The sequence below is a fragment of the Nicotiana tabacum genome, chromosome 10 (genome assembly GCF_000715075.1).
Source record: "Nicotiana tabacum cultivar K326 chromosome 10, ASM71507v2, whole genome shotgun sequence".
NCBI lineage: Eukaryota > Viridiplantae > Streptophyta > Magnoliopsida > Solanales > Solanaceae > Nicotiana > Nicotiana tabacum.
Window position 1 is genome coordinate 78,859,393 of NC_134089.1, and position 22,376 is coordinate 78,881,768.

The window sequence follows — 22,376 nt, forward strand, 5'->3', positions numbered from 1 at the left end:
CAACTGATGCACAAAAAACCAAATTTTCTAAGTTTCAAAACATCCGTAGCCTAGCCGAAATTCACCCGAGCCCTCGGGGTTCCAAACAAATTATACACACAAGTCCAAAACTCATACGAACTTGCTCGCACGATCAAAATGCCAAAACAACGCCTAGAACTACGAATCAGACACCAAATCAAATGAAATTTTCAAGAAAACTTTAAAACTTCTATTTTAACAACTGAACGTTCGAATAACGTCAAACCAACTCCATTTCTCACCAGTTTGACAGACAAGTCATAAATATAGTAATGGACCTGTATCGGGCTCCGAAACCAAAATACGAACCCGGTATCAACAAAATCAAACATCGATCAGTTCTTAAAAATTATTAAATCTTTAAACTTTTAATTTGCAACAAAAATCAATAACTCGAGCTAGGGACCTCCGAATTTGATTCCGAGCATACGCCCAAGTCCCAAATCATGATACGATCCACCGGGACCGTCAAAATATGGATTCGGGTCCGTTTGCTCAAAATGTTGACTGAAGTCAACTCAAATGAATTTTTAAGACAAAATTCTTATTTTTATTAGTTTTTAATATAAAAGCCTTCCGAAAAATACACGGACTGTGCACGTAAATTGAAAAAGACTTAAAGAAGCTATTGAAGGCTTCGAAACACAGAATTAAGTTCTAAAACTATAAATGACCTATCTGGTCATCACATTCTCCACCTCTAAAATAATCGTTCGTCCTCGAACATACATAGAAAAGTACCTAGGCTGGTGAAAAGGTGTGGATATTTACTCCGCATGTCCGACTTGAACTCCCAAGTAGTTGCCTCAACCGGCTAGCCTCTCCACTACAACTGAATTGAAGGATAACTCTTTGACCTCAACTGTCGAACCTGCCGGGCTAAAATAGCCACCGACTCCTCATTATAAGTCAAATCCTTGTGCAATTGGACTGAGCTGAAATCTAGCACATGGGACGAATCACCGTGATACTTCCGCAACATGGACACATGGAACACGGGATGGACTACTGATAAACTAGGCGGCAGTGCAAGCTTGTAAGTCACCTCTCCCACTCTCTCAAGAATCTCAAAAGGTCCAATATACCTAGGGCTCAACTTGCCCTTCTTTCCGAACATCATCACACCCTTCATGGGTGAAACCCAGAGAAATACCCTCTCTCCGATCATGAATGTAACATTACGAACCTTACGGTCGACATAACTCTTCTGCCTAGACTGAGCTGTGCAAAGTTAATCCTGAATAATCTTGACCTTTTCAAGGCATCCTGTACCAAATCTGTACCCAACAATCGAGCCTCCTCCAGCTCGAACCACCCAACTAGAGAATAACACCGCCTCCCGTATAATGCATCATAGGGAGCCATCTGAATGCTCGACTCGTAGATGTTGTTGTAGGGAAACTCCGCAAGTGGCAAGAACTGATCCCAAGAACCTCTGAAGTCTATAACACAAGCGCGAAGCATATCCTCCAATAACTGAATAGTGAGCTCCGATTGTCTGTTCGTCTGAGGATGAAATGCTGTGTTCAACTCAACCTGCATGCCTAACTCACACTGTACTGCCCTCCAGAAGTGCGAGGTAAACTACGTACCTCGATCAGAAATGATAGACACGGGCACACCGTGAAGACGGACGATCTTGCGGATGTAAATCTCAGCCAACCGCTCTGAAGATAGGTAACTACCACAGGAATGAAATACGCTGACTTGGTCAGTCTGTCCACAATAACCCATACCACATCGAACTTCCTTTGAGTCCGTGCGAGTCCAACAACTAAATCCATAGTGATACACTCCCACTTCCACTCAGGAATCTCTAACTTCTGAAGCCAACCACCAGGTCTCTGATGCTCATACTTTACTTGCTAACAATTTGGACACCAAGCTACATATGTAACTATATCCTTCTTCATCCTTCTCCACCAATAATGCTTCCACAAGACCTGATACATCTTGGCGGCACCCGGATAAATAGAGTACCGAAAATTATGGGCCTCCTCAAGAATCAACTCACAAAGTTCATCTACATTAGGCACACAAATACGACCCTGCATCATCAAAACTCTATCATCTCCAACAGTAACCTTCTTGGCATCACCGTGCTGCACTGTGTCTCTAAGGAAAAGCAAATGAGGGTCATCATACTACCGCTCCCTGATGCGCTCAAACAAGGAAGACCGAGCGACTATACAAGTTAGAACATGACTGGGCTCTGAAATATCCAACCTCACGAACTGATTGGCCAAAGCCTGATCATCTAATGCAAGTGGTCTCTCACCGACTAGAATGTATGCAAGGCTGCCTATACTCACTACCTTTATACTCAAGGCATCGGCTATCACATTGGCCTTCCCGAGATGATACAAGATGGTTATATCATAGTCTTTCAATAGCTCTAACCACCTCCTCTGCCTCAAATTAAGCTCTTTTTGTTTGAACAAATACTGCACGCTTCAAAGATCCATGAATACCTCATACAACACGCCGTAAAGATAGTGCCTCCAAATCTTCAGCGCATGAACAATGGCTGCCAACTCTAAGTCATGAACATGGTAATTCTTCTCATGAACCTTCAGCTGTCGCGACGTATATGCAATCACCTTGCTATCCTGCATCAATACCGTACCAATTCTAATACGAGATGCATCACCAATATACCGAGTAAGATCCTGAACCTGTGGGTAACACCAACACTGGCGTCGTAGTCAAAACAGTCTTGAGCTTCTGAAAGCTTGCCCCACACTCATCTGACCATCTGAATGAGGCACCCTTCTGGGTCAACCTAGTCAACGGGGTTGCTATAGATTAAAACCCATCCACAAACCGATGGTAATATCCCGCCAAACTCAAGAAACTTCAGATCTCCGTAGTTGAAGTGGGTCTAAGCCAGTTTTGAAGTGCAGCAATCTTCTTTGGATCCACATGAATGTCCTTTGCCCATACTACGTACTCCAAGAAAGCAACTGAATCCAACCAAAACTCGTATTTTGAAAACTTAACATATAACTAGTTGTCTCTAAGAGTCTGAAGTACGATCCGAAGATGCTACTCATGCTCCTCTTGACTGCGGGAGTAGATCAAGATATCATCAATAAACGTAATCACAAAAGAATCCAAATAGGGCTTGAACACTCGGTTCATCAAATCCATAAATGTTGCTGGGGCATTTTGTCAGCCCAAATGACATCACTAGAAACTCATAATACCCATACCGAGTCTGAAAAGCTGTCTAAGGGACATTGGATACCCTAATCCTCAACTGCTGGTAGCCAGACCTCAAATCAATCTTCGAAAATACTTTGGCGCACTGAAGCTAATCAAAAAATTCATCAATCCTCGGCAATGGATACTTGTTCTTGATGGTGATTTTGTTCAACTGCTGATAATCTATGCACATCCTCATCGATTCATCTTTTTTCTTCACGAACAATACATGCGCACCCCAGGGCGATACACTAGGTCTAATGAAGCCCTTATCAAGTAAATCTTGCAACTACTCCTTCAATTCTTTCAACTCTGGCGGGGACATACGGTATGGCGTAATAGAGATGGGCTGAGTGCCTGGAGCCAAGTCAATACAGAAGTCAATATCTCTGTCGGGTGGCATCCTCGACAGGTCTGCAGGAAACACCTCTGGAAACTCGCGAACAACTGGTATTGAATCCATGGAAGGAACCTCCGCACTAAAATCGCGGACATAAGCCAAATAAGCTAGACACTCCTTCTCGACTATATGTCGAGCCTTTACATAAGAGATAACCCTGCTTGTAGAATGGCCAGGAGTTCCTCTCCACCCTAATAGAGGCAACCCCGGCAAGGCTAAGGTCACCGTCTTGGTGTGACAATCCAATATAGCATGATAAGGTGACAACCAATCCATACCCAAAATGACATCCAAATCAACCATATCGAGAAGTAGAAGATCTACACTAGTCTCAAGACCTCCAATAGTAACCAAACATGAACGATAGGCATGATCTATAATAATAGAATCTCCCACAGGTGTGGACACATACACAAGCACACTCAAAGAATCACGAGGCACAAATAGATATGAAGCAAAATAGGATGACACGTAGGAATAAGTAGAGCCCGGATCAAATAAAACTGAAGCGTCTCTATGGCAAATTGGAACAATACCTGTGATAACAGCGTCTGATGACTCAGCCTCAGGCCTGGCTGGGAAAGCATAACATCGGGGCTGGACCCCACCACTCTGAACTACATTCCTAGGACGGTCTCTAGCTGGCTGGCCTCCACCTGTAGCAGTATGACCTCCATCTCTAACGGCCTGACCTCCACCTCTGGCTGTCTAACCCCTGCCTCAGCTGGCTGAATGGGCGGTGGTGGCACGAAAACTTTGCTGTGGCGCACCGCCCAATAATCTCGGACAAGTCCTCCTGATATGCCCAAAATTAAACCACTGCACTCAAAACATCCATCATGGTGTTATGGCTGCTGAAACTGAGACTGACCCGAACGAGCCGGATAACCACGGTGATAACTCTGAATAAGAGGTGCACTGATAGGAGCTGGTTGTACACTGTAGGCTAGGTGCCCAGAATGAGGCACATAAGGACCACGACTCCCTGAAGCACTATGGGATACCTGAAGCGCTGGCTGAAATGTCTTAGGAGGATGGCCTTTAACAAAAGTACCCCTGCCTCCGGATGAGGCACTACTAAATTATTGGGTTCCTTTCATGTTACTACAACAGGGTGTACTCTTAGAAAAGCACCAGGCAGAATGAGTGCACTTTGTACTGCGAGAATGATGGCTAGAAGGAAATTAGAATATGCTTGTGCATGATGTTAATGGGGAAATGGGGATAATACATGATAAATCTAGTAAAACTTTATCGAGTAAAAATGTATTTTAATTATACCAATTCTCTACACGCTTTTATTCCTCAAATAAGTGTATCTTTTATTTGATGAAAAGTTTATTTATCGAGTGAATATTATAAATGGGAGAATATTTTATAATATTATTGGGTGAAAGGAAATATTTATCGAGTAAATGTTACTAACCTGGCATAGAGTTTAGTTACGAAACAAAGAAAGATTTTGCAAAAAATTGTTTGTTGGCTGACCATTTGAGAAATTCAAAAGTTTCACGTCATGTTTCCGGCATTGAAAATTTGATGTTCCGACTGAAATGACTTTGTGCGAAGATCATGATTTTATCATTACAAAAATTTAAAAGTAACTTTATTACATTATTTCCATAACTTGCCTGGAGCAGTTGTCGCATGCTTAAATTTCATTTATGTTAAAATAGGAAGAGAAAGGGATAACGTCCCTAATGCAAATGGAAAACCTTTTCATTTGACCAGTGTCATCGTCTTGATAAATTTACTATAGAGTGTATATAGTCATTCCCACATGGAAATCTCATGTAAACTAAGATATACGTCTCTGGTAAATACACAGTTACCAAGTCATGGTACATTGTAACCAAATTGCTAATTCTCAAGACTTAATTAGTTTTCAAGGAGTCTTTTTTAGAATTCAAACACAAGTTCCAACACTTCATTATATTTATGAAAATTGATTCCACTCGTCACATAAGGCTAGCCAGTCTTCACCTACAAATTGAGAATACCTGCTTTGTTTCATATCAAGCCTCATCAGAAATCCATTTTTAATTACTCCATTACAATATTGGCTTATAGTACTTTTATGGGATCCAGTGACAAACATGAAAGCAAAATGATCAATGGCACTGTTCTGCTCATGAAAAAAACACCTTTAGACCTAGGTTCATCTGAATTAACAGCTCAGCCTCAAGCTTATGAAATTCTTGGGCACAAAGTCATCCTGCAGCTGATTAGTTCTGTTCATGGAGATGATGAAGGTATGAACTTTTAGTATTTACTCCATTTCTCATGCTTCAAACATAATGGTCTGGTTAAATGTGAATATATGCATTATCTTGAAACTGTAGATCGATTAAAAAGTCTTACTTTTATTTTCTTGAAGGAAATAATCTGAAAGGGAAACTTGGGAAGCCTTCACATTTGGGAGATGAAAACAAATCAGGCAACACTGAATCAAGGTTTAGTGTGACATTTGAGTGGGATGATGAACGGCTTGGGCTCCAGGAGCATTCATAATCAAGAACCTTAATCAAAGTGAATTCTTTCTCAAGTCATTGACTCTTCAAGTTGATGATTCAAGTCAAGGCAGTTTCTACGTTGTTTGCAATTCTTGGGTTTATCCATCTGACAAGTACAAGTCGGACCGCATTTTCTTTGTGAATCAGGTACACAAGTAACATGATTTAAACTCTAGTGTTATAGATGACATACTCTTCTTGGTTTTTTATGATATTGCAATAGGCTTTGCTTCCAAGTGAAACTCCAGCAGCATTGCGGTGGTACAGAGAAGAAGAGTTACTCAGTTTGAGAGGAAATGGAAGTGGAAAGCTTGAGGAATGGAATAGGGTTTGTGACTATGATTGTTACAATGATCTTGGAGATCCCGACAATGGTCCACTTTATGCCCGTCCAGTTCTTGGAGGATCTGTTGAGTATCCTTATCCGCGTAGAGGAAGAACAGGAAGACCTCCATCAAAGAATGGTAATTACTCTATCAATAAGCAGTAGTATTTACTATTATTTGTTGCGGAAGCCAAATGTATATTAGTATGAATGAATCACAATCACTATACCAAAAATTATGACAACCACCAAATAATAAATAAGACAATAAAACAACAATAAAAGGAATACCAAAATTTACGAGATTCGGCCAATTTTGCCTACTTACTCGGACACAATCAATATTTTATTCTACTCCAAAAATACAAGTGAAATAATACTAAAGAGAGAAGATACAAATGCCTTAAGAAGATAAGAAGGCAAATGAGAGTTGTGTTTAAATCCTAAACATTTGGCCTTCTTTTATAGGATGAAGTACCAACCAACATTGGTACTTCACTGATGTGGGAGTTATGCCACTCAACAGATCTCCACCTTGGCAAAATTCCACATCTTTAATTTTCTCTCAATAACAAATTTTGGTTGTGTCTTCATCTTCAATCTTCAGTGTTCAACAATGTTGATCAAATCAAAACAATGTTGAAACTTGACCGCAGTCACCACTTTTGTCAGCATATCACTAGAATTCTCTGTAGTATGAATTTTCTTCACCGTGACTCCACTTTCTTCTATGATTTATCGTACGGAATGATACCGAACATCAATGTGCTTCGTCCTTTCATGATAAACTTGGTTCTTCGCTAATTGAATAGCACTTTGACTATCACAAATAAATGTGATACTTTTTTGTCCAATACCAAGCTCTTTTAGCAATCCCTGAAGCCAAATTGCCTCTTTCACAGCCTTTATAATAGCCATGTACTCTGCCTCTGTTGTAGACAAAGCAACTGTTGACTGCAAACACATAACCAGTAGTTGATCTTCGTTTGTCTAGATCACTCGCAAAATCTGAGTCACAATATCCAACTACAGATTGATTGCCTTCCTGCTCAAAAACTAACCCAACATCTACAGTATTATGAATATACCATAGAATCCACTTCACAGCTTGCCAATGCTCCTTTCCTAGATTATGCATATATCTGCTAATAACTCCAACAGCTTGTGCAATATCAAGTCTCGTACAGACCATTGCATACATCAAGCTTCCAACAACATTTGCGTATGGTACCTTTGACATATACTCTCGTTCAACTTCATCTTTTGGTGACATAGTAGTACTTAGCTTAAAATGGGAGCAAGTGGAGTACTATCTGGCTTAGTCTTTTCATCTATGCCAAAACGTTGTAGTACTCTTTTCAAATATTCTTTCTGAGATAAATAGAGTTTCTTTGAACGTCTATATCTTATTATCTCCATGCCAAGAATTTTCTTTGCCTCACTCAGATCCTTCATCTCGTACTCCTTCTTCAGTTGAATCTTTAACTTATCAATTTCTTCTCAATTCTTGGAAGCTATCAATATATCATCAACATATAGGAGAAGATATATAAAGGAACAATCTTTAAGTTTGCACAAATACACACAATGATCGTATTTGCTTCTCTTGTACCCTTGCCGCAACATAAACTTGTCAAATCGTTTGTACCATTGTCTAGAAGATTGTTTCAATCCGTATACCGATTTTTCAACTTTGCACATCATATTTTCTTTTCCAACAACTTTGAATCCTTCTGGCTGAGTCATGTAGATTTCCTTCTCCAAGTTTCCATGTAAAAACGCAGTTTTTACATCCATCTGAACTAGTTCCAAATCCAATTGTGCTACCAAAGCCAACATAATTCTAATGGAGGAATGTTTTACAACTGGAGAAAACACTTCATTGTAATCAATTCCCTCCTTTTGAGCATATCCTTTGTCCACCAATCTTGCTTTGTAGCGAACATTTTTTTGGTTAGGAAATCCTTTTTTCTTTGCAAATATCCATTTGCACCCAATTACTTTCTTTCCCTTCGGGAGATTGGCCAATCTCCATGTATGATTCTGATGAAGGGACTGTATTTCATCATTCATGGCAATCCTCTACTTATCTTCTTCTGAACTTTGGACTGCGTCTTTATAAGTGGTAGGAACATTATCAGCTACAATTGATGCGGCACAAGCAATCGTCTCTATAAGACAAACATGTTTTATTATTGTCCTTTTTGGCTTGTTGGTTGCTATTGATTCAAGTTGTTGTTGAGGTTCTTGAGTTGAAATCTCCTTTTCTACTGGCTCTTCTTCCAGAGGATAATCTTCATTTGTTTCCTCCTCTACTTATTGTGTAGGAAAAATAAATTTTCTCTCAAACTCCACCTGCTTAGAAACACCTTCATTTTGTTTGGTATCTTCTGTTACCTTATTTACCATAGCAGATTCATCAAAGGTAACATCCCTGCTGAATATTACTTTCTTTGTCATAGGACACCATAAGCGATATCCTTTGACTCCAGAAGTAATTCCCATAAAATAGCCTTCTTTTCCCTTGGATCCAATTTTGACTCTGTCACATGATAATATGCAGTTGAGCCAAATACGTGCAAAGAGTCATAATCTACAGCAGGTTTTCCATACCATTTTTCAAATGGTGTTTTGCCATCAATAGCAGCAGATGGTAGACGATTAATGAGGTGGCATGCATATGTAATTGCCTCAGCCCAAAATTCTTTGCCCAAGCCAGCATTGGACAACATACACCGTACCTTCTCCAGCAAGGTCCGGTTCATATGTTCTGCCACTCCATTCTGTTGTGGTGTATGTCTAACAGTGAAGTGTCGGACGATGCCATCATTTTCACAGACCTTATTGAAATGATCATTTTTGTATTCACCTCCATTGTCTGTGCAAATACACTTGATCCTCCTGCCTGTTTGATTCTCCACCATCGTCTTCCATTTGAGAAAAATTCCCAGCACTTCATCTTTGTTTTTCATTGTATACACCCACACTCTTCGAGAAAAATCATCAACAAAGGTTACAAAATAGTGCTTCCCACCCAATGAAGGTGTTTTGGAAGGACCCCAAACATCAGAGTGTACATAATCCAAAATGCCTTTAGTATTATGGATCGTTGTACCAAATTTAACCCTTGTCTGTTTCCCTTTGACACAATGCTCGTAAAACTCCAAGTTGCAAACCTTTACTCCCTTTAACAATCCTTGATCTGATAGAGTTTTCAAGGATTTTCCTCCAGCATGTCTCAAGCGCATGTGCCATAGCTTGGTTGCTTCTGCCTCTTTTTTGTCACTGGATGTCACTATCGCTGTCCCAATAACTGTACTACCGCGATAACGGTACATGTTATTGTTCTTCCGATTGGTCTTCATTACCACTAGTGCACCGGAGCATACTCTCATCACTCCATTTTCTGCAATGATTTTGAACCCTTTTGATTCTAGGGCTCCCACAGAGATGAGATTCTTCTTCAAATCCGGTACATATCAAACATCTGTTAATGTTCTGATCATTCCATCATGGTTCTTTAATCGTATTGAAACAATTCCATATGAGGTAAGAATGTTGTTGTCCGCTGTATGGATGACTTCATATTCTCTTTCTTGAAAATCCACGAACCAGTCCCTGTTGGGACACATATGATAGCTACAAGCCAAGTCCATCAACCATATGTCTGATGATATTGATGACTCTGTTGTAACTAATGAGAAGTCTGAATCATCACAATCAGCTACATTTGAATCGATAATGGTCTTTCCATTGTTATGTTTGGCCTTATTCTTCAACTTTGGATAGTCTTTCTTCCAGTGCCCCTTTTCTCGACAAAAGGCACATTCATCTTTGCTGGGTCTAGATCTTGACTTGGATCTTCCCTTCCTTATCCTCATTTGATTTTGAGGACGACCCCTAACAACCAGTGCTTCTCCTTCTCCGCTCTTCTGTTTTTCTCCCTTTCTTTGTTCATAGCTGTACAAAGCCGAACAAACTTTTCTGAGAGAAATTTCGTCATTTTCATGGAGTAGAGTAGTTTCAAGGTGCTTGTACTCATTAGGAAGTGACCCCAACAACATCAAGGCCAAGCCACCATCATCAAAAGTTACATCCATATTTTGCAAATCTGTGACCAACTTATTGAAACTAGTGATATGTTCATTCATCGTGGTACCTGGAACATAGGTGAAGTGAAACAGTCTCTTCTTCATGTACAATTTATTTTGACTGTTTTTCTTCAAAAATTTATCCTCCAGTGCTTTCCATAATTTACTTGCAGAAGTTTCCTTTGTCTATGGATATTTCTGCTCTCTAGCAAGGTAGGATCGAATGGTACCGCAAGCAACACGGTTGATAATTCTCCAGTCTTCTTTTCCAATAACATCTGGTCTTTTTTATTCCATGTCAAGATCTAGCCCTTGTTGAAAAAGGACATCTAGAACCTCGCCTTGCCACATCCCAAAATGTCCTGACCCATCAAAAATTTCTACCGCAAATTTCACATTTGGCACAATTCTTGTCATAAGCGAAGATGCCAATGATGATGTATTATTGCCACTTGATGTAGATTCTTCTTGTTTATTGTCTCCCATCTTTGACACAAATATTATTTAATATCTGACGACACAAATCAAGATTATTTCCTTTCTGATGTGGAAGATCAGACTAGGCTGCAACCACAGAGCATACTCAGACAGAACATTGACTCAGTTACCAAGATAAATCTTTTTTGATGTGGAAGATCAGACTATGCTGCAACCACAGAGCATACTTAGACAGTACCTTGGCTCTGATATCGATTGGTGCAGAAGCCAAATGTATATAGTGTGAATGAGTCACAACTAATATACCAAAAATTATGATAGCCACCAAATAATAAATAAGACAATAAAGCAACAATAAAAGGAATACCAGAATTTACGAGGTTCGGCCAATTTTGCCTACTTCCTCGAACTAAATCTAATATTTTATTCCACTCCAAAAATATAAGTGAAATAATACTAAAGAGAGAAGATACAAATGCCTTAAGAATATAAGAAGGCAAATGAGAGGTGTGTTTAAATCCTAAACATTTAGCCTTCTTTTATGGTGAAGTACTAACATGTCCTCCTTTGTTTTTACAACTGATTGTATAGATCCTAAAAGTGAAAGTCGGCTGCCACAAATAGCTAGCTTTGCAATTTATGTCCCAAGGGATGAACAATTTTCGCCCTTGAAGCTGACAGATGTGCTTAGTAATGCACAGAAAGCCATTGCTCAGCTCTTTGCTCCTCAGGTTGCTGCTTTAGGAAACATCACTCTTAATGAATTCAACAGCTTTGAAGACGTACTGAAAGTCTATGAACCAGGCTCTCCTGGTTTTCTCAAGTATCCAATGCCACATGTTATTAGAGGTAACTTTGGATCAGACTTTGGCTCGACCCCTTTCTAAAATGATTCCATTGCATTGTGTTTCTGAAACTTTATTGTTTAAACAGAGGAGAAGTCGGCTTGGATGTCAGATGAAGAATTCGGAAGAGAGACGTTAGCTGGATTGAACCCTGTGTGCATAACTGGCCTAAAAGTAAATATTTTGCTTCTAATTTAAAGACCTTGTCTTAGACCCTGGATTGTAGTTTACATTCGTTGCTCTCCTGATACAGGAGTACCCTCCAACGAGCAAGCTGGATCCTAAAATATATGGTGACCAATCAAGCAAAATAACCAGAGAACACATACAAAATCAGCTAGATGGACTGTCCATTGAAGAGGTAACTAATTCGACTATTTAATGCTTCTAACAAAGCTATGCCTGGCAAAGCAGTTTACCCTGTTGAGTGATGACTCAACTGCATTATTCTTATTAGGCAATGAAGGTCAACCGATTGTTCATTCTGAATTACCATGACATAGTGATGCCATATGCAAGGAAAGTTAACATGTCACATTCGAAGATATATGCCTCGAGAACTGTGCTCTTTCTACAAAAAGAGGGGACTTTGAAGACAATAGCCAATGAATTAAGCTTGCCTCATCCAGATGGTGATCAACTTGGTGCAATCGGCAAAGTATTTACTCCAGTCCGAAAAGGTGTTGAGGGTGCTTTATGGCAAATTGCAAAGGTATTTGTTGCAATCAATGACTCTGGAGTGCACCAACTCCTCAGCCACTGGTACCTAAATTTGTTGAAGTGCATTAATACTAGTCTGTTAAACCATTTGTTTGATGTCGTGTCTAATTTTGTTTGCAGGTTACGTACTCATGCTTCAGTTGTGCCTTTTGTGATAGCGACACATAGGCAGTTGAGCGTGCTCCATCCTAGCTATAAGCTTTTGCATCCTCACTTCCGTGATACAATTCATATCAACGCCTTGGCTCGACAGACTATACTTAACGCTGGAGGTATTGTTGAGAAAACTGTTTTCCCTGGACCACTATTAATGGAGTTAACATCAATTGCTGATAGGAATTGGGCATTCCCTGATCAAGCTCTCCCTACTGAACTTGTTAAGAGGTGAGTCATTACTGTTAGGAAGTGTGTCAAGCTAATAGAAAGAAAAGAATATTTAAGAGAGAAAAACAATAAATTGCACAAGACAAGACAAAATTTACGTGGTTAGGCAATTTTTGCCTACTCCACGGCCCCACAAAGAATAATTTTTTATTAATTGAAGAGAGAAAGAAGAAGTTTTGGGATGATCTACAAATGAAAATGTAGACCCCTATTTATAGGCATTTGAATACCCTGCCGAGGTAAGTGCTTACATCATAAGAATGTCGATGTAAGCGCTTAAATCATAAAAATGTCGAGGTAAGCGCTTACACCACAAGAATGTCGATGTAAGCGCTTACATCATATTTTCATCTCTTTTTGATTTTTCTTTCTTTTGTTTTGTCTAATTTCACATACAACAATAGGTTTGGTCCTATCAATCTCCCTCTCAAACCTATGTTACATCAAGAAAGAAAATAAAAAAATATTTGCTATTCTCTGGTGGCGCCTTCACGCTATCAGTCTTGAAGGCTAACTGAGGCAGTGCACAGCCTCAGTTTGTCAACACCGACAACTTTGGTCAACATGTCTGACGGGTTCTTTGATCCTTGTATATTCTGCATGGAAATAGTTCCTTTGTTTATCAACTCTCGGATATCATGATACCTCAACTGAATATGCTTCGATCTTGCATGAAACATTGGATTCTTGGCAAGATGAATTACACTCTGGCTATCGCTGAAAAGCTCACAATTATCATGCTCTTTACCTAGCTCTTTAAGAAAATTCTTGAGCCAAATCATCTCTTTTCCAGCTTCTGAGATTGCCATGTACTCTGCTTCAGTGGTAGATAGAGCAACACTTTTCTGAAGTCTGGACATCAAACTAACAGTAGTACCACCCAAGGTGAACACGTAGCCCGTGGTACTTTTTCGACTATCCAGATCGCCGCCTAAACTTGCATTGAAGTGCCTTTGAGATATCGCAATATCCATTTTACACCTTCCCAATGCTCCTTTCCTGGATCTGACATGTATCTACTGACAACTCCAACTGCATGGGCTATGTCAGGTCTAGTGCAAACCATAGCATACATCAAACTTCCTACTGTTGAAGCATACAGAACTTTGGACATGTACTTCCTTTCTTCATCTGTCTTAGGTGATTGGTCCTTTGACAGATTTAGATGTCTTCTAAGTGGAGTGCTTCTGGTCTTTGCATCATGAAGACTGAACCTGCTTAGTACCTTATGTATGTACTTTTCTTGAGACAATTTTAAGTTCCTTCCGACCTGTTTCTGCTAATCCTCATCCCAAGAATTTGCTTAGCTGATCCTAAGTCTTTCATTTCAAACTCCTCCACTAGTTGTTGCTTAACCAAATCGATCTCATTTATGCTAGATCATGCAATTAGCATATCATCGACGTACAACAGTAAAATGATATAGGATTCATCAAGATTTTTGATATAACAGCAATGGTCCATCTCATATCGTGTGAAACCATTTTATGCATGAATCCATCAAATTTCTTGTACCATTGTCGGGGAGCTTATTTCAAACCATACAAACTCTTCTTCAACTTACACACAAGGTTTTCTTTACTAGAAACTTGAAAACCTTCAGGTTGCTTCATGTAGATGTCTTCTTCAAGGTTACCATACAAGAAAGCAGTTTTAACATCTATCTGCTCCAAATGCAAATTTTCTGCAGCTACGATAATTAGCACCAACCTGATAGTAGTTAATTTGACTATAGGAGAGAAGATATCGGTGTAGTCAATTCCTTCCTTCTACTGAAAGCCTTTTACTACTAATCGTGCTTTGTATCTCTTCTTACCATTATGCTCTTTCTTGACTATGTACACCCACTTGTTCTGCAATGCCTTCTTTCCTTTTGGTACTCCGTAAGTATCCATGTTTTATTATTTTGAAGAGAATTCATCTCTTCTTTCATGGCTAGATTCCACTTATCAGAGTCTATGACCTGCATTGCTTTAACAAAATGCTCTGGTTCTCTAGCATCAGTTAGAAGTAAATAGTGAAGAGAGAGCGTTAACCTATCTGGAGAATTTGTGACTCTTTTAGATCTCTTCAATGTAGGTTCACGACTAACAAAATCCGAATTTGATTCAGGTCCGGATTCCAGATTTGGTTCTGCATTTGATTCTATCTCTGGTTCCAGTTTTGGTTCTGATCCAGGTTCGGCTTCTAGTTCTTCTTCAAATCCGGCTTCTGGTTCTTCATCTTCAATTTCAGAATCAGTTGTAATCCCTTTAGCCACTTCATTTTCTGAGATTTCTTCTAACTCAACTGTTTCAGACATTGTCTGTTTGATGGTGTTGGTTGGTTGTACTTCAAGCTTGTCCTTGTACATCACATTTTCATTAAATGTGACATTTCTGTATCTTAGGATCTTTCTATTCTGATCATCCCAAAACCGATAACCAAAATTATCATCACCATAGCCAATAAAGAAACATTTTTTGGCTTTAGGATCAAGTTTATCTCTATCATTAGAGTTTACATGCATATAAGCAACACAATTAAAAAAATTCAAATGTGAGAGAGTTACCTCCTTTCTTGTCTATACCTCCTCAGGAATTTAAATATTCAGCAGTACAGAGGGTCCCCTATTTATTAGGTAAGCTGTCGTGTTAACAGCCTCAGCCCAAAAATACTTCTGGCTCGTTCATTCAGGGTTCTGTTCAGCCCAAAAATACTTCGGCAATCCAGAATGTATTCTCATACTTCTGGCTCGTTCATTCAGGGTTCTGTTCATCCTCTCAACAATACCATTTTGTTCCGGTGTTCCAGGAACTGTTTTGATCATTTTAATCCCATTCTCCGAGCAAAATGCTTTGAACTCTTGGCTATCATACTCTTCTCCATTGTCAGACTTCAAACATTTTAACTTTAGACTTGTCTGATTTTCAACTTCAGCTTTCCATCTTTTAAAGGTAACAAACACATCAGATTTATTTTTCAGAAAATAAACCCATACCTTTCTTGTGGAATCATCAATGAAGGTGACATAATAGCGTGAGCCTCCTAGAGAAGTTATAGGAGCTAGTCCCCACACATCTGTATGCACTAGTTCCAGCTTCTCTTTCTTTGGCGTCCTTCCCACCTTTGAGAAATTAACTCTCTTTTGTTTCCCGTAAATGCAATCTTCGCACAAACCTAATTCAACATGTTTTAGGTTTGGTAACTTTTCTTTGGATGCCAAAAGCTTCATTCCCTTCTCACTCATATGCCCGAGCCTCTGATGACACAATGTTGTATCACGACCATGATCAACTGTTGCTATAGTATCTCTTTGTATTGCAGTTGCATACAGTGTTCCCCTTTTGAAGCATCGTGCCACAACCAAATTCCCTTTGGTTATCTTCCACGATCCATTGCCGAATGTTGTTTCATATCCTTCATCGTCAATCTGACCCATAGATATCAGATTTTTCTTGAGTCCAGGAACATGTCGTACATTTTGCAATTTCCACAGCGTGCCTTGTGAAGTCTTTATACGAACTTCACCTTTTCCGGCAATGTCGAGAGATTCGCCGTCTGCTAGATAAACTTTTCCAAATTTTCCAGCAATATAATTATGCAATAATTCTTTGCATGATCTAGAGTGAAAGAATGCACCTGAGTCCAGAATCTAAGATTCGACTGGACTATCTGCACAACAAATTAGTGCATCACCGACTTGTTCAGCAATTGCATTTGCTGAATTTTCTTCCTTCTTCTTCTTTAGTTCTCTACATTGCTACTGTAATGACCCTTTTTATCACAATTCCAACAAGTAATGTCCTTGCGATTTTTGGATTGTCCTCTTCTCCTTGACTTTGATCTGCCATGACCATAACTCTGTCCTCTTTGGTTGATTCTCCCCCTGCTTTCGGTACTTAAAGCAGATCCTAGGGAATCACTGGGTTCCCTTTGGTGAATATCTTTGCTTAGAACCAAGTCTCTAATATCATTCAATTTGAATTTGGTACTTCCTGATGAATTGCTAACTGCAGTTACTATTGCAGATCAACTCTCCGGTAGAGATGATAGTAGAATCAACGCCCTGATTTCGTCATCAATTATTATATTAACAGAACTCAACTGAATTAATATTATATTAAACTCATTGATATGTTCTGTGACTGATCCACCTTCTGTCATCTTTAAGTTGAACAATCGACGCATCAAATAGACTTTATTTGAAACAGATGGCTTCTCGTACATATTTGATAACGCCTTCATCAGGCCTGCATTGGTATTCCCGTTAATGATGTTAAACGCCACATTTCGTGTTAGCGTCAAACAAATCACACCAAGAGCTTGGCGATCTAATAGATCCCAATCCGCTTTGGCCATAGTCTCTAGTTTCACCTCGGTCAGAGGTAAGTGTAATTTTTTCTGGTACAAATAATCCTCTATTTGCATTTTCCAGAATCCAAAATTTTTGCCATTGAACTTGTCAATCTTAACCTTCCCTTATTCCGATGCCATTTTTCACAAAAAATTTATGTGAATAGTGCATGTGAATAGTAACGATGATCAATAGTGTCGCACTATTCTTGTGAATAGTACCTGCACCAATATTGTGCTTTTCTACCAGAAATACACTATCTGTGCTTTGATACCAGTTGTTAGGAAGTGTGTCAAGCTAATAGAAAGAAAATAATATTTAAGAGAAAAACAATAAATTGCACAAGACAAGACAAGATTTACGTAGTTCAACAATTTTTGCCTACTCCACGGCCACACAAAGATAACTCTTTATTAATTAAAGAGAGAAAGAAGAAGTTTTGGGATGATCTACAAATGAAAATGTAGACTCTTATTTATAGGCATTTGAATGCTCAGCCGAGGTAAGTGCTTACATCTTAAGAATGTCGATGTAAGCGCTTACATCACAAGAATGTCGAGGTAAGCGCTTACATCACAAGAATGTCGAGGTAAGCGCTTACATCACAAGAATGTCGAGGTAAGCGCTTACATCACAAGAATGTCGAGGTAAGCGCTTACATCACAAGAATGTCGAGGTAAGCGCTTACATCACAAGAATGTCGAGGTAAGCGCTTACATCACAAGAATGTCGATGTAAGCGCTTACATCATATTTTCATCTCTTTTTTATTTTTCTTTCTTTTATTTTGTCTAATTTCACATACAACAATAGGTTTGGTCATATCGATTACTTTGTACTGCAGCCTATCTACTATGTTACAATGTCCTAAGGTAATGATTTTTAAGTTTTTTTTGGTTTTCAGAAGAGTGGCTGTCGAGGATCCTACTTCCAAACATTGTGTCCGCCTACTAATTGAGGATATCCTTACGCGGTAGATGGACATGAAATCTGGTCAGCAATCAAAAATTGGGTACAGGAGTGTACCAGTTTGTATTACAAATCAGATGACATGATTCAGAAAGACATTGAACTCCAAGCTTAGTGGAAGGAGGTTCGCGAAGTAGGACATGGTGACAAGAAAGATGAGCCCTGATGGCCTAAGATGCAAACACGTCAAGAGTTAGTCGACTCATTGACTATCATTATCTGGATGGCATCTGCTCTTCATGCTGCCATTAATTTTGGGCAGTATCCTTATGGAGGCTTTGCTCCAAATCACCCTGGTATGAGCCAAAAACTTATTCCTGAGACTGGAACCCCTGAGTATGAGGAGCTTAAGTTGAACCCCTGAGTATGAGGAGCTTAAGTTGAACCCTGTAAAGGGATATCTATAGACGATTACACCCTAGTTCCAAACTTTGATTGGCATATCTGCTCTTGAGGTGTTATCAACACATATCTCAGATGAAATTTATCTTGGCCAAAAAGAGACTCTTGGATGGACTATGGACAAAGAAGCAATGAAAGCTTTTGAAAGGTTTGGAAAGAAGCTGGCTGAAATAGAGGAAAATATATGGAAGATGAACAATGATGGAAAATTGAAGAATAGGAGTGGGCCTATTAAGATGCCATACACATTGCTCTATCCTACAAGTGAACCAGGACTTACTGCCAAAGGAATTACCAATAGTATCTCAATCTAACTACCTTGTTATAATAGTTTGATGGGACTAACTAAAGATGTTCTGTCAAGCTATCTATTAGCTTTAATATTAAACCGGCTTCTGCTCTGGTTATATAATGAAGGGAAAAAATTTATTTTGTGCCTCACACAACACTACTTGTTGTGTGAGGCCTCTTTTTTGTCTCACAACTATGTGGTCCCAGAATTTTTGTGGACCCAGATGTGTAAGATATGGGTCCACAAATATGTGAGATAAAAAGAGGTCTCACACAACTAGTGTAAGTTGTGTGAGACACAAAATAAAATCAATCATAATGAAAGTATGAGATATGATCTCTATTCTTAGTTACATTTGTGTGTCTATTTGTTCTCCTTGCTCTACTATTGAATTTGATGTGGAGTACCAACTTTAATAGCTTTCAGGTACCAATTATCAATTTATTAAATACTCCCTCCATTTCAATTTATGTGAACCTATTTCTTTTTTAGTTCGTGCCAAAAAGAATGACTCATTTCTATATTTAGAAACAATTTACCTTTATGCACCGATTTATAGCTACACAAGTTCAAAAGTCTTTCTCTCTTTTTTAAATTTCGTATCTAGTCAAATGAGTTCACATAAATTGAAACGTAGGGAGTAATAAGATATGTAGCCTTATTCATATTTCATCACCTTATTTGCTACCTCATCCATGAAATTTCCTTTCCGTCTTGCATCTAATGTTGCTAATCACGCTTAAAAATTTGGAAGGAGATTTTTGCATGTGATTCTTGGAGAGAAAGAACCTTATTTATTTGGGTTTTTAACTTTTATACGGGCTTGGCTAGTTTTAGTATATGATTAATGGCTAGAGGTTGGTAAGTTGAGACTTATTTGGGACATTTCTATAAGTTCTGTCACAACCCAAAAATCACAAGTCGTGATGGCACCTAACTCAACCCGCTAGGTAAGCCAACTAACAGAAAATACAACTCAACTGAGATTATAAGAGAATAGATAATAGATAACTGAACATTTACAAATTTACCCAAGATTCGTAGTACGACTCATGAGCTTCTAAGATTTGGAAATTACAAAGCTAGTACGAATAAATACACGTTTTATTTGAAAGATACATAAATAGAATAGTAAAACCAAAGCTACCAAGGACAAGTGGCAGCTATATCCGAAACGCACGAACATCTGCCGAAGCAGCACTCGACGTCACCAACAGCTTCGCTCCAAAGAATCTGTACACATCGTATAGAAGTGTAGTATCAGTATAACCGACCCCATGTACTGGTAATTATTTTGTCTAACCTCGTCGAAGTAGTGACGAGGCTTTTAGTTAAAAGATGCTTATTGTTATAACATGTACATTAGATTAACAGTAAAAGCAGTTCAAAGCATAATAGTTAAAAGTACCATATACAATTCGGCGAGACAGTCAACAATTACAAAAAGGAATCACATTAGAAGATTTACAATCTTTTCTAGTATGAGAAGTATATTCAAGATATCAAATCAAACGGCACGGTAACACTCTTCGTGCTTCTATCTCTGCCTCACCTATATATATATATATATATATATATATATATATATATATATATATATATATAAATTTTGTGACAAATCAATTAATACCCTTCCTGCGTTCATCTCATCATCCCAAATGTACGAGTAACAGAACCAACCAGATGACAGAAATATCGATAACAGGAATTATAAAGTAGGGAATACGCAAGTAACAACAATGGACAAAGATGCACATGTGGGCAACAGTAAAAAACTAAGCGGAAACCATGTGAGTAATAACAACAATTTGGAAAACAAGAAATATCAACTTCAATTAACTAACATATTAAAGGCCTAAGTACAAATATAACAAATAAAACGGAAACACATGATCTTTACAAGTTGACAAGTAAGGGCATGAATGGCTAACATGGTGGAAGGCTTATACTAAGTGCTACAGAATAGATACAACATAAATATAATTATAAAAGCATGAAATATGCATGGTATTTGAAGGCTAAGCAAGTAGAAGGTATGAGCAACACGACAACAATTGAAATAGAGATCAACGATATAACACTAGCAACAAGTCACATCAAGTCTATAATTATGACAATAGCAGTTCAAGGTAAAGACATGAACGTATACACAGAAAATTGATATCAAACATAATGCATGTCCCTCATCCTCGCCTGCACGGAAACACCCATCGTGCCATGACCTCATGATAACACACAATCATAACAATATAGATGAAATGGCACGGCATTACCCTTCGTGTTTTTACTCTCAAATGATATGACACGACATCACCCTTCGTGCTATTACTCTTAATAACATGGCACGATATCACCTTTCATGCTTTACACTCTTCCTCACATGATAATGAATATAAAATGGCACGGCATCACTCTTTGTGCTTTACACTCTTCCTTACCAAGCATATGAATATCAATAAAATGGCAAGGCAGGAAGTATAAATAACATCGAGGAGAGTGTTCAAATGAATATTCCAAACAAATTCCAAATCACAACTTTCTAAGTCAATAATGGTTCAATAACACTCAAGTACCGTATTATTCAAATACTTCCACGTATCTCATAAATGACCCACAATAAAAGTATAGAGTTTAGCATCACAAGAATATCGGTTGTAGTAATGTAGTAATGATTTCGCATAGAGGTGACCGAATTAGACATATCAATGTATTCTCACAATTTCCATCAAGTTTGATCAAGTTATAACAAACTAAGTCTTGATTTCTATCATTTAATATTATGTCATTAGTATCTAAGAGTCAAGTAAGGCATTAAGCAGTATGTCATAGAATTCTACAAACACAAATATAACATAATCTACCCTCTGAGTATGATTAACCATGGCACATAGATATACGCTCGTCACCTCATATATGTATCACCCCCCGCATGTAGCAAAAAATGACAAATAGGAGGAAAAATTTCCTCAAAAAATCTAGGCAAAACATTTACCTCGAATAAGCAAATTACAATACCGAGCAAGCCAAGTGATGCTCCAAAAATGCCAACACGCACATAGTGACCTCCGAACGTCTCAAAACTAGCCAAAAGCAACTCAAATACATCAAATAAAGCCCAAGGAAACAATTCCAAATGATAAAGATTGAATCCTAAATCAAATCCCAAATCCGCCCAAAAATCACACCCGGGACCATGCCTCGGAACCCGACAAAACCCATAAAATCCGACAACTCATTCAATTACGAGTCCAACCATACTAGTTTAACTCAATTCCGACTCCAAATCGATGTTTAAAACTAAAAAATTCATATTATGAAACTTTAGGCCAAAATCCCCAATTTCCTCTTTAAAATTCATCAACCAAAAGCTAAAATCGAAGATAGATTCATGGAATATAACTAAAATCGAGTAGAGAACACTTACCCCAATTCATGGT

At 38.5% G+C, this 22,376-nt stretch overlaps 1 protein-coding gene and 1 pseudogene across 1 annotated transcript; both read left to right on the plus strand.

Moving 5' to 3' along the window:
* Positions 1-5,702: 5,702 nt before the first annotated feature.
* Positions 5,703-6,628, plus strand: LOC107777543 (putative linoleate 9S-lipoxygenase 5). The gene is made up of 4 exons (XM_075223800.1): positions 5,703-5,877; positions 6,003-6,085; positions 6,172-6,285; positions 6,362-6,628. The coding sequence occupies exons 1-4, from the start codon at positions 5,703-5,705 to the stop codon at positions 6,626-6,628; spliced, it is 639 nt and encodes a 212-aa protein (XP_075079901.1).
* Positions 6,629-17,789: 11,161 nt separating this feature from the next.
* Positions 17,790-19,353, plus strand: LOC142161745 (putative linoleate 9S-lipoxygenase 5; annotated as a pseudogene).
* The last annotated feature ends 3,023 nt before the right edge of the window (positions 19,354-22,376 follow it).

What these genes read in the sequence shown, in the direction of transcription:
- LOC107777543 (XM_075223800.1), top strand. Translation starts at nt 5,703, where the DNA reads ATGGGATCCAGTGACAAACATGAAAGCAAAATGATCAATGGCACTGTT. An exon ending in TGTTCATGGAGATGATGAAG is followed by an intron (nt 5,878 to 6,002) that starts GTATGAACTTTT and finishes ATTTTCTTGAAG; the next exon opens with GAAATAATCTGAAAGGGAAA. An exon ending in GCATTTTCTTTGTGAATCAG is followed by an intron (nt 6,286 to 6,361) that starts GTACACAAGTAA and finishes ATATTGCAATAG; the next exon opens with GCTTTGCTTCCAAGTGAAAC.